This window comes from Procambarus clarkii, chromosome 2 (genome assembly GCF_040958095.1).
Source record: "Procambarus clarkii isolate CNS0578487 chromosome 2, FALCON_Pclarkii_2.0, whole genome shotgun sequence".
NCBI lineage: Eukaryota > Metazoa > Arthropoda > Malacostraca > Decapoda > Cambaridae > Procambarus > Procambarus clarkii.
In genome coordinates this window covers 42,315,433-42,329,740 of record NC_091151.1, presented here as the reverse complement: position 1 = coordinate 42,329,740, position 14,308 = coordinate 42,315,433, and the positions used below count along the sequence as shown (strand labels likewise).

Below are 14,308 nucleotides of genomic sequence, written 5' to 3'. Positions count from 1 at the left end.
AACAAAGCCGCCAAAGATTGAGAAAAGATGTACAGGTTCGTAAGTGCTTGCGTAACTTCTTCGTGATTCTAGCGTCAGTAGGCAACCCGTTCTCGCAAATTCGTAAAGTCAATATTGACTTATTAACTCCGTGCATAGGTGATATACTAAACATAATAGATACCCTTAAAAAGATTCATAGAAAACACCGACCTTACCTAACCTTATTAGTATCTTAAGATAAGCATCTTATTGCTTCGTAATTACAATTATTACTTAACCTATATCTATTATAGGTTAGGTAATAATTGTAATTACGAAGCTATAAGATGCTTATCTTAAGATACTAACAAGGTTAGGTAAGGTCGGTGTTTTCTATGAATCTTTTTAAGGGTATCTATTATGTTAAGTATGTCACCTATGCACATATTTAATAAGTCAATATTGACTTATTAAATTTGCGAGAACGGGTTGCAGTAGGAAGGAATCAGCCATTGTTAAGATCAGAGTCGCAGGAGCGAGATTATTTGGTCACCTTTGTACCGGATAAACCAGAGTTAACCAGTGGACTCATTAAATACACTGGTACTAGTGTAATAAATTAGTGAACAAATATTGCCAGTCACGAGACCGGCCGCGGTGACCCGGCATCAGCTCAGGAGCCCCTCAGCCCAATGGCTTCACGGTCACCCACCAATTTCGTGGAGTGTTATTCCGTGAAGTGACAGCGCTTATTTTAAAGCCAGCCAAATTAGTGGCTGCGATCACGAAGTTTATCCACGAATTCTGTGGTGTTTATTTCGCGAGGTCATTAATAAGATTTAATATTTCTAAATAACTCTAGAGACTAATTAAGAGGCAATCATCAACAATTGTGTATATTATTTCTCATAAATAGAGAATGTTTAATATATATTGCACTAGTTTTCTCAATATAATATTTACTTCTAGCCAACCCACACCAGGGTAGGATATTACCATTCACTAGTATTTATTGATAACCTAGTCCAGTATTACCATTGACTAGTTGAACTATTTATTGTTCATCCTAGTCCCATTTATTACCATAGTCTAGTTGTACTGCATTGAACTACCTAGCACCATTAATTAATGTTGCAGACCCTATTTTGGGTGTAATTGTTACCAGCTCGAGTCGAGTTGTGTACATATAATAGTTTACTTATTATCATTGCACTTTTTGAGTGATTAATTAGTGTCTATACCAACCTAGGGTGATACTTGTGGAGCTAACCTAAAGGTACTTCCAGTGACATTAGTTTATCACTCAAATCATCAGTGTGTATGATTATATATATATAATGTTTATTAATTTTAATTTTAAGCTCTTACCTCTAGAAGAGGTAAGAGCTTACCTCTAGAAGAGGTAAGATTGTAGCCTTGTGATTGTAGAATTTTACCTTAGGCTACTACATCAGTACTCTCTCACAATTTATGAGCCAGTAATATCCAATTAACAAGTAACTATGACTAATCCTCAGAAAGCAAAACGTGCTTTAGCAGCACGTAAACGTCAACTGACAAGATATCTCAACCAATATGAACAGTTGTTATATGATCCTATAATTAATTATCGTCGGTTGAAAATCCCACTATTCCAGATTCAAACTCAATTACATCTATTGAAACTAAATAGGAAATCTTACCAAAATCAGGTCCACGACGACGACGACGACATAGTAATTGAAGATGTGGAACCATTCCTGTCTGGCCTAGCACAATATGAAGAAGAAACTCAAGCCAAGTTGGAGCATTTACACAGGATAATTGCTTCAGAGCAAACAGCCAGTACATCAAATAAAGCAGATAATATTATGGATGATCTGGTTCCTTTTGAGAATAAATGTCAAGCCAGATTAGATCCTTTAATCAACGAGGATACAGCTTCACCCACTACAGCTTCACCCAATATTATACCACCAGAAATTAAACAGTTCTCAGACAATTTATCCACAGTCTGTGAATTCCGAAAGCCCAATACCGGAGGCTACTAAGTTAACATGCCTCCAAACTGAAGTGAATGGCGAAGCTGAACCAGTAGTAGAAAATGTTAATGAAAATAGCGACAGCACTAATTTCCCAGTCCAGCTTCCTAGGGATAATGTTGGCAATGAGCAAACTGCAATACATCCAGTACTACAATTGCTGGACTTACCTCAACCTGATCAGACTGCTGACTCATTACTATCCTTCAGCATGGAGTTTGAGTCACTACTAAGAACATTCAGTCTTAAGGTTGATATAACCACTAGTGAGTGGATGACCAAAGTAATCCTTCAACGAAAATTGTTCATCGATATACTAGATGAATTATACACACATCAACATAACACCATGCTGACAGTACAGGACTTCACTGAAGGTTTGCGTTCCATCATAGACAAACGACGTGCAAATGAGGAAGATAAAGCCTCTAGCAAGCCTTCAGAAATGAAAATAACAGTAAATTAACGCGTAAAATAACTACCCCAAATAAACATCAACCAATTACTTTCACATCAAGTTGGAGAAAATCTGGCACTTATGCAGCAGAATCCTACAAACCTACTGTTACTAGTTCACCCAAACCGGTAACTTGCAAGCGTGCAGTAGGCTGGGAGACATGTATGTTCTGCAGAAAGAAACATTCAAAATACCGTTGTACCAATTATCCAGACAAACACACACTATTAAGTGACTCCAGGAATTGGGGAAATGCGCAATGTGTCTCAAATCACACAACACTGACTATTGTGAGACCCAATTCCACACCTGCAACAGGTGTAGAAGAGGTAAGCACCATGCAGCACTGTGCAATCATACGAAATTAACATATTCCAGACCCAAGGTGGAAGATAGCATTCCCACCACAGTACAGTTTGCAAGGTGCGACAGAAAATTAGTGTCCAAGCCGCACAATCCAAAAGTAAAGCGACTTTTCCTTCTGCCCAAATTACCATATAGAACAAGAGGGCCAAAGTCCATACTCGTGGGTTGTTTGACCAAGGGTCCCAGAGAACATATGTCACTAAAAGGTTGGCAGATGAACTACAATTAAGGCCTGTAACCCAGACGACAATCAATATCTCAGGGTTTCTAACAGATGCAGGACCTCAAGTCTACCAGGTGGTACAACCATCAGTACGTTTAGGCAAGTACGTCTGTCAAGTACAAGCCATTGTGGTAGACAAAATTCCAGCAGACCTACAAGTACAAGGTCTGAGAGCTACTGCCAAGTTCACGAGAAATACAGGAATAAAATTGACAGATAATATTAAGTCTGATCACCTCACCGACTTCAGTATCCTTGTAGGGACAGACTACTACCATCGATTCATTGGTAGCCCTACTAAATATCAGGACATAACCATGGTAAATTCTGCAGGAGGCAAATACCCTGGAAACACAAACCGAAAATGTCTCCATTTTCCGCTTGTTACAACTTGTAATAAAGTTGTCACATCTTGGCTTAACGTGTTCATGACGTATTAGAACGTTGTTACAACTTGCTATATTGGTTGTTATAACTGGTTAGGAGGTGTTAAACCTTGTTCGAACGTTGCACCAACGTCGTAGTTTCGGTGTGTGTTTGGCAGGATTTACTCTCAGACCCAGGTTAGACTTCCAACCCCTGCAACTCTAGTACTGGACATCCGTCCTATGCGAACTGACGCACAAGTGTATGATTAGTAACTACTAACATCAAATTAATCTAATAATTCAAAGGAAGATGAAAGATTATATGGACATCATTGTTGTTTGAGGGTGCGTATGAAGTCATGTTATGAATGACGCAGTACAAGGTGAGAGCGTTAATATTTTCTTGTCCGAGTTAAATTCTATGCAAGTTGCCCCCCCCCCTGTGAGAGGGGGGGCAGGAGGTTGCTGGGGAGGAGTAATGCAGCTTCCTAGTGTGCTGTATGTGTTGGAGCACTGGTATTAAATAAACATGATGCTAATTTTTTTTAACCTGATGGTAATATGGTGTTATTTCTATATTCTTTATATTTTTGTAAAAAATGTTTTTCTGTAGACCACTTGTCTTTGCACTTGTCCTGGTGAGGAATTTCTAGAAAATGGAGGGAGGGGGAGGGGGGGAGGGGGAGGGGGGGGGAGAGAGAGAGAGAGAGAGAGAGAGAGAGAGAGAGAGAGAGAGAGAGAGAGAGAGAGAGAGAGAGGGGGGGGTAAATCATGGTGACTCAGCGGTGTGTGTGTGTACTCACCCAATTGTGCTTGCGGGGGGTGAGCTCTGGCTCTTTGGTCCCGCCTCTCAACCGTCAATCAACTGGTGTACAGATTCCTGAGCCTATTGGGCTCTTGTGTGTGTGTGTGTGTGTGTGTGTGTGTGTGTGTGTGTGTGTGTGTGTGTGTGTGTGTGTGTGTGTGTGTGTGTGTGTGTGTGTGTACTCATGACACTGGGCCGGATTTATGCCGATTCCCAAGATAAGGTGACGTTGAGCCCACTCTCCATAGGTAAGATCATTACAGGGTGACTCTCCTGTGTGCTCTCTATTGTTGAATGATTGCAGCAGTTATTATATTATTTTATCAGGGAGGGGTCTCTGATGATTAGAAAATAATATCCCCCGTCCATGATACTATGTACTCACATTATCAGTAAACTCCATAAGATAATCTAACATATGTTGGAAGAAACATAGTGAGGATAAAGTTCGGTATTATAGCAAGATTATATGGTGTAATCTGGGATTTAATGCAAGGGAGGTGGCATGGGGGTTCGATCCTGACCTGCCTATGACCATCCACGGACAAACACCAGTCACACAGCAAACGTTTGGTGAGGCTAGCCCCAAGCGTCTGGCCCTCATCTTCCAAGCAGAAATTGTTTGCAATAGTTATTGCTATGTTTATCACCTATAGTATTCCATTTTGTAATTATTATTTTAATACCGAAATGAGACTGGAGAACATAATTAGGAGTCCCTGGCAGTAGGTCTGTTGACCTATTCTGGGGAGTGGACATCTTGATCCAGATCCTCTTCTCTATATGTTTGTTATACTTATTGTAAAGTCACTTATACTTTAGGAAGAGAGGGGGAGCTAGTGAAGCAGTAATTGGTGAAACTAGCCAAACGTGTGTGTGTTCACGTACCCAAACTTCCTCCTACCCTGGAAACACAAACCGAAACTGTCTCTATTTTCCGCTTGTTACAACTTATAATAGAGTTGTTACATCTTGGCTTAACGTGTTTATGACGTATTTGAACGTTGTTACAACTTGTTATATTGGTTGTTATTACTGGTTAGGAGGTGTTAAAACTTGTTCGAACGTTGTACCAACGTCGTAGTTTCGGTGTGTGTTTGGAGGGTATACAGTTTCTGTTTCTTCCCTTTAGCGAGTTTAAATATAGTCAAATTAAGAATTTTTAAACAGATTAAATTTAAATTACTCTCCATTCTTTGATTAACGTTCCAATCGTTTTCCTTCGTGTCACAGAGTTACATAAATGTATGAATTGCGCGAGTATTAATGGTTCATTTATGTGACGTTAATAAGGAATTAGTCATCCGTTTACCATGTGTCCCTTAACTAATTTTACAAAGTTTAGCCAAGAAAGTGAAGACTTTCCCTCTGTTACACTCAGATGACGTTCGAGCTGCCAACAGGTGTTTGCGTCAACTGATAGTTATTATCTTTCAATATAAATGGCTATTTGTGTTATATGATATTCCATATCTTCCACTGTCATCAACAGGTGTTTGCGTCACTGGTGATGAGTTTCATGCTGCTTCAGAGTGACTTCGGGATGACCTTCTCTGGGATCACACTTCCTCAGCTCATCAACCCAGAGGTCGGCGACCTCCTCCTCACTGCCCCCCAGCTGCCGCTTCACGGTAGGGGTTAAACAACAGTGTCCACCCCCATCAGGCCAGCCCCGTTCTCCTGATTTGCCACAACGTACGAAATAAAAAGAGTTAACCTAACCATTAACGTACGAACCGAAGCTACTCGCCAAACCCAACCTTTCAATGCATTAAAAAAGGAGATAATTGTGTGTCATTGTTTTTTTCATAGTTTTGTACGTTGTAATTTGTTTTTGTGTACCTTAACGTACAAAATGAGGAGCAGGTGAGAAGATGAGTTACTTCATCAGCGTGTTGGCTGTGTCGTAGTAACTCTCGTTCATATCGACTTAACTTCTTTTTATTCATCATGTATATTATTCAAAATAATTCATGATTCAAGTAGCAGCAAATCAATATTATGGCGTCAATTAAGGCAAAACAAGTAATCTTCTACGACTTTTGTCAACATTTGCCACGGCCGCGAATAACCACCCATATTGAATGGCTGTTGACTAATTGGTGACTAATTGGACAATTTAATTATTCTGCATCCTGGCCTATAGCCAGCCTTCCTTGGTGGTTTGTGGGTCCGTGAAACTGTCTTCATAGCTTAAAGGATCCCAGTCATCACAGCCAGAATGATCCGTGAACTCCAACAAAAATTATTCAACTTCATGTAGAAGAAAAGTCACAATAACGCGGCTGAAAAATGTTGACCAAACCACACATTAGAAATTGAGGAGACGACAACGTTTCGGTCCGTCATGGCATTATCTAAATCAACTTGACAATGACCTAAGACGGACCAAAACGTCGTCGTCTATTCAATTTCTAATTTCTAGTGTGAAGTTTGGTCAACATATTCAACTTAATTCACGAAAGTTTCCACTGGTGTTGCAGTGACAGCTATCGTGTGTATTATATATATATATATATATATATATATATATATATATATATATATATATATATATATATATATATATTAAATATGACCGAAAAAGTAAGATTAATAATTCTAACACGAATTTTCTCGATCTTTCTTATGTTTCTTTTCACTGTTGATGGTAATTGAAAAATCAATTCTCCAAAATTCATTTTTATTTCTAGTCTGACGCGACACTTGACCGCGTTTCGTAAAACTTATTACATTTTCAAAGACTTTAGTTTACACACACACACACACAACTTTGAATAGAGCTTAAACATCTTCGAGTTTTTATACCTACATTTGGGTGAGGTGACATGTTACAATAGTTTTGGATGAGGTGAAAATAAACTTTTAACACAAGACAGGACACGAAACAATGGGTATTAAAGGTAGGTAACTGCAGAAGGTCTATTTTTATTGGCCCATATTTCTTGATGCTTCTATATTGGAGCGGAGTCTTGAAGTGGGTAGAATATAGTTGTGCATTAATTGGCTGTTGATTGCTGGTGTTGACTTCTTGATGTGTAGTGCCTCGCAGACGTCAAGCCGCCTGCTATCGCTGTATCTATCGATGATTTTTGAATTACCATCAACAGTGAAAAGAAACGTAAGAAAGATCGAGAAAATTCGTGTTAGAATTATTAATCTTACTTTTTCGGTCATATTTAATAATATATTATATATATATATATATATATATATATATATATATATATATATATATATATATATATATATATATATATATATATATATATATATGGGCAGGAGACTGAAGAGTCCTGGGTCTCTGATGTGTTTACGGTGTTCTCTAATTGTCCTTATGGCATCCGGAATTTTCACTGGTGTTTATTTTACACTTTCTACCTGCATCTACCTCTCAAGTATGTTGTAAATATAGTGACAGGTTTGGAACCTGTACTTCCAGTATCGTCCATGAGAATATTATGAGGTATGTCTCTCGCCTTTGTTCCAAAGTTAACAGTTCGAGTGCTCTTTCACTCAACTTTACTGAGTGGGTTTCAGTAGTTCATGTTCAGTAGTTCAGTGATCATATATCACCTGTAGTGAAAGGGAGTGTGAGGTCTAAGGACTATTATATATTATATTCGATTTATTTTCCACCCAACCTAAGAAAATATGAAGCAAACACCTTATCCCAGAAAAAGATTTCATTATATAAGGACTAAATACAAAACTAAGATTTTGGAAAACATCGATAACAAGTGGAATCTAAGATCACATTTCAACTCAAAATATACATATAAACCTAAACAAACAAACAAAAATCGTGTTTCATTTGACTTTATTTGGTTCTAATAAATAGCTCGTTTGCTGAAGTTAAATTTATTTTATGCTCCCTCTCGTTGCACATGTGTTGGACACACTAAATATAGATTTTTTTTTATTTCAATGATGTTTTGATCTGAATAAATTGTATTTGGGAAGTTGTTTCTCAATCCTTGATTACTTCTTAATTATTCGAGGTAGAGACGGCTGCCTGGCAGGAGACAGACACTAATATAATAATTACCCTTTCAATTGGAGGGAGTTATCTGTTCCTGGGTTCAATATTAGGGAGCATTGTTGGTGTGCCGCCAATGATGAGTCGGGGACACATTGTCACCCAACTGTTGAGTCTCCTCATCATAGTGATATCCTGTCTCTTGTTGGCCTTCTCCTCCCACGTGTGGATCCTCCTAATGTCCAAGCTCCTTATCGGCCTTCCATTAGGGAGTCTTGGAATATCCACAATGACGTACGTCCTCGAGGTTCCGCATCAAGACGTACGAGGAGATGTCAGTGGTATCCTTTTTATAGCAAGACAACTGAGCTACTTACGGGCATCAGTCGTCGGGCTGTCCAGTCTCAGCTGGCGACAAATGGGCTTCGTGTATTCCGGTACGACTGCCATCCCCATCTTGGGCTTGATCTTCCTGCCAAACTCTCCTCGCTGGCTCGTCACTCGCGGCCGCGTCACTGATGCTCAGAAAGCTCTCGTTTTCTTCAGAGGAAAACATTACGACTTTAATTCAGAATTAAAGGCAATGACAGACCAGATTGAAAATACAAACGGATGTGGAAATATTTACTGGCAGCAAATACGGGGTCTTATAGAGCCGTCAGTAAATCGCATACTGGGCTTAATGATTTTTCTCGGTATTTTTGTGCGTTTTGATGGGAACTACTCGCTGATGGTATATCTATTGACCGTTTTCCAGACACTGGAGACCAGCCTGAATCCATACATCTGCCCCATAATATTTTATACCGTCAGGACTGCCGGGACCACCACCACCTTTCTCTGAGTGATCGTCTGAGACGCAGACTACTGATGATAGTTCCGTAGTGCGTGTGTGCTGTGGCTGCTTGTGGAGGCTACTTCTACACGCAGGAGTGAGGCGGTACCGCGGGCCTGGAGTGCCTGCCACTTAGTGCCGTGTTCATATTCTTATTATTTAACTGCGAGGGTCGTTCTTGCCCTTGATGGGGTGGTGGTTCTCCGGCCCCGACCACGGCGGTCCCCGGGTAGAGTCCCTGTGCCTTCTTTCACCAACTTCGAGGTTAACTCCGGAGTTCACAGCTTCTGCGACGGCGCTGGAACCAATCGTATTGGCGTTTGCCTTTCCATTGGAAACTTTCGTCGCCGTGGAGAGGGGGAGACCAGCTGCATGGGTAACAACTTATCCTCCGTATCAACCTACCCCTGGCTTTGCGCCCTGGACAGGTCACTCCAGACCGACAACCAGAGCGCAACTCCATAGTCTCCTGAGACTGATGGATGCCTACTACTTCTAACTGCATTGGGGTGCCAGTCGTCCCTGTGTTAGCGGGTGAAGTGATGCCTACACCTTTGCGAAATGTTGGATATTCAACATTTGTGATGACATCTTCGATGGGAATTTGCGCAGCATCCATATGACTTACCCAGCAACGGCAGAAGCACTTGGGCAACACGGGGCCTTCTGGCTCTTTAGTGTTGTGTGCGGCACCCTGGCACTCGTCAGCGCTCTCACTCTGCCTGAGACGCGGGGTCGAACCCTGGAGATTTCAGACCATTGCAAGAACCAGCCTTATAAACTTGTAAATAACCAGGATAAACATGGAAAGTCCCAAAATGCGAAAAGTAGTGCCGAAATGTAAAAAAATAACAAAACTATATGGATTAGCAATGCATCTATGAATCAACAATGAATCTATTTGTTCTGGTTCGTAATAAGTACAGTGTTTCGAGAGAGATTTTATATACCTGGATTTTCAGAAAGTATATGAAAAAGTTCTCCATCAAAGTTTATTTAAGAGAAAAAGTGTACGATATTGATGATCATATGTATTAAATAGGTGGAAAAATGTGTAATCTAAACACAACAAGAAAATCCAAGTGAAAATTGAGTGCCTGAAGCGTTCTGTTTTATTTGATGTAATTGACATTGACGTACTTCAGCCTTCTTCTCTACAACAACATAAATATCCGGCGAGCCTAAACTGGGACTCCCACCTTCACAACTCCAACAAAGTTTACACTCAAATTTAAACATCTTAGTAACCTAATCTAACGAATGGCGGACAAATTTGAAGGCTCATTAATGGGAATTCTTGGATTCTTGGCACAACAATTAAGGAACCAACAATTAAAGAAGGAACGTAGAGATGTAAGTGAATGAAGAAGAAACTGAAGGATGAACTTAGAGATATAAGTGACTGAAGAAGAGATCAGAGGTGATGGTTCTGTATTCATTTTATGAGAGCAATGCACCAAGGCTTCAAGAGACAAAAGAAAAGTAGGATTTATAGAGGGATGCATCAATATTCGATTAAGGAGTCTTAAAGTGGCCTTCTGTATTGTATTATAATTTACAAGTTCTATAATAGGAATTTCCATACATGTTTGTAATTCACATGTTGAGACATACAGTCATGCACATTGGCATAGAATTATTATCACATACATACCGTCATACTTATATTGCTATGCACATACTTTCATTCACATATTGGAAAACACATATTGTTATGTTCATGTTATCATGCACATATTGCCATACGCGTTTTTGTTAAATATCGTTATACATTGTGTCATACACAGTTTGTCATGCACGTATTGCCATGCTCATATTGCCATGCACATATTGCATGCAACAGAAATTGCGAGAGGGCTAGAGACCAAAAGACACAAAAATGGAACCAATACAGGAAGAGGCCAAACCCCCAAACATACCAGCGATGCAAAGTTGCTAGAAATAACTACACAGCAGTGAGGAAAGAGGCAGAAAGTAATTTTTGTGAAAGGGATAGCGGACAAATGTAAAACAGAACCAGGCCTATTCTATAGATTCATCAACAACAAATTGCAGGTAAAGGATAATATTCAAAGGTTTAAAATGGTAAACAGATTCACAGAAAATGAATAGGAAATGTTTGAAACATTAAACGAAAAGTTCCAAAGTATGTTTGTACAAAATGAAAAATTCAGAGAACCAGACACAAGAAGATTTCCATAGAACAACAGAGCACATAGAGGTTTCTAGAGACTAAGTGGAAGAAAATGCTCAAGGAGCTAAGTAAGAACTCATCAGTTGGTCCAGATGGAGTTTCACCATGGGTTCTGAGAGAATGTGCACCTCAACTCAGCATTCCACTTCAACTGATTTATCAGGCATCCCTGAGTACAACCCGCCCTCTTACAAATTACGTCACTTTGCACTCGTATGCGCACTCAGGCTAAAACAAACGTAATTCAAAAGGAAATCGGCTAACGAAACAACCCGTTCTCGCACTTTCTTACAGTCAATATCGACTTATTTAATACGTGCATATGTGACATACTAAACATACTAGTTTACCTTGAAAAGCTTCATAGAAAACATCGACCTTACCTAACCTTCTTAGTATGTTAAGATAAGCATCTTATTGCTTCGTAATTACAATTATTACTTAACCTATACCTATAATAGGTTAAGTAATAATTGCAATTATGAAGCAATAAGATGCTTTTTTAACAATTATTACCTAACCTATACCTATAATAGGTTAAGTAATAATTGTAATTATGAAGCAATAAGATGCTTATCTCAACATACTAAGAAGGTTAGGTAAGGTCGGTGTTTTCTATGAAGCTTTTCAAGGTAAACTAGTATGTTTAGTATGTCACATATGCACGTATTTAATAAGTCAATATTGACTATACGAAAGTGCGAGAACGGGTTGCACGAAAGTGACGTACTTTCCCGTTTTGTGTTTTGGGTCCTCTGGCTTCAGCTGTTAGGTTAGGAGAGAAAAATTTCAATTAACGGTTTCATGACGTTTAGAAACCTTAAGAGAACTTCCTGCCCTTCTAACCTACCAGAGGACCCTTAACTTGTTGTTTTGGTGAAAAAATCCAACGTTTCAATTATATTTCGTTGTCAAATTACGACTTTTTTCGCCGTAGCGCATACGAGCAGAAAGTGACGTAATTTGTAGGAGGACGGGTTGCTGTATATAGAAGTTGTAGCAGATAAGATATAAGATATATAACATAAGATATAACGATATATAACGATATAACTAAAGATATAACTAAAGATATCATAGTTCCAATTTACAAAAGTGGCAGCAGGGAAGACCCCCCTCAATTACAGACCTGTATCAATGGCAATTTAATAGTCAAAATATTGGAAAAAATATTATTATTATTTTAATTATTTAAAAAAATAATAATTCACAAAATATATACCAAAACTAGAAGATCGATGAAAATGTAATTAATAAGAGTAAAAGTACTAGTAATATTATATACTAATATTATATATATTCTGCTACAATGCCTCCTTCAGCTGCTGCAGATGTCTGATATCAGGTACCTGCATAAAAATGTCGTCAACATACCTGCAGTATAGGGCGGGTTTCAAGTCCAATTAACGCAAAACTACATTCTACCCACTTCAAGACCTCGTATGGGCCAATAGACCTTCTGCTCGATGGTACCCATGTACCATCGAGCAAGGTACCCATGTAAGAGCAGAGGGTCTTAGTTGACATGGACTTGAAACCCGCCATATACTGTAGGTATGTTGACATTTTTATGCAGGTACCTGATGTCAGACGTCTGCAGCAGCTGAAGGAGGCATTCGAGTGGAATTCTGTGTTGAGTTTCACGTACGAGATAGAGAAGGATGGGAAGCTGCCCTTTCTAGATGTAACAGTCAAGGAAAGAAACGGAGGTTTCCACGCTGCAGTCTACACTAAGGAAACAAACATAGGACTGTGCCTCAATGCCAATAGTGACTGCCAAGACAGGTACAAGAGGAGTGTTGTCAACGCTTACGTCGACCGTGCTCTCAGCCACAACTCAAGATGGAAGCAACTCGACGAAGAACTCTGTAGGGTAAGGCAGGTCCTAGACAACAATGGCTTCTATAACGGTATTGTTGAAGACGTCATAAAAAGAAAGGTGAAACGCCATGCAACCTCTGAAGAGTCAACTAACACAACACCTGTACCCCCTATTAGACTGTCTTACAGAAACTTCTTTTCGACGGCTCATAAATCGGAGCAAAGTGTCCTGAATGATATTATTGATAGGAACGTTATCCCTACAGACAAAAATCAGAAAATATAATTGACACTTTACTAAAAAAAAAAAAAAGGCCAACCTTCTCATGAAAAACTCCCCAGACACCAAACAGAACACCCTGACGGAAACCAACGTCGTCTATGCCTTCACATGCCCGCTTGGGGACTGTAAGCCAAAAAGAACTCAGTTTATAGGCAAGACAACAGCGTCTCTTTCTAAGCGATTAACTATGCACAAATAACAGGGCTCCATCGAGGAACATATAATCTCTTCTAACAACCAGACCATCACCAGAGAAATCTTAACATGCAACACAGAAATATTCGATAAATACAACGATAGCAGGAGCCTAGACATCAGTGAGGCACTACACATCAAAAAGTCACTACCACAATCAACAGCCAATTAATGCACAACTATATTCTACCCACTTTAAGACCCCGTACCAACATAGAAGCAGCAAGAGGAAGTATGGGCCAATAGGTCTTCTGCAGTTACTTCCATTCTTATACTTTTATACCCAATTTATTCCCATTGATTCGTGTTCTAGCATAGCTCTGTCACTTCACCCAAAACTTTTGTACCATATCACCTCACCCAAAACGAGTATAAGTATGATGTATTTTATGTGTAAACTAAGTCTTTGAAAATGTAATAAGCATTACGAAATGCGTTCAGGCGTCAGACCAGATATAAAGAATGAATTTTGGAGAGTTAATTTATCAATTACCTTCGACAGTAAAGAAGAATGATTCGTGTTAGAATTATTAATCTTACCCTTTCGGTCATATTCAACAACTCATGTTTACAAGAAAGACTGCTACCGAAATATACTATATTATATATATATATATATATATATATATATATATATATATATATATATATATATATATATATATATATATATATATATAAAATATATATATATATATATATATAATGTTGTACCTAGTAGCCAGAACGCCGTACTTGGCCTACTATGCAATGCCCGATTTGCCTAATAGGCTAAGTTTTCCTGAATTTATATATTTTTC

The 14,308-nt window shown here is 39.0% G+C and overlaps 1 protein-coding gene across 1 annotated transcript; it reads left to right on the top strand.

Annotated features, from left to right (window-relative positions):
- The first annotated feature begins 1,463 nt into the window (after positions 1-1,463).
- LOC123762427 (facilitated trehalose transporter Tret1-like) lies at positions 1,464-13,081 on the top strand. Its single transcript, XM_045748940.2, has 6 exons — positions 1,464-1,823; positions 1,954-2,439; positions 5,694-5,832; positions 8,294-8,837; positions 9,628-9,770; positions 13,011-13,081. Exons 1-6 carry the CDS (start codon positions 1,464-1,466, stop codon positions 13,079-13,081), a joined length of 1,743 nt encoding a protein of 580 aa, XP_045604896.2.
- The last annotated feature ends 1,227 nt before the right edge of the window (positions 13,082-14,308 follow it).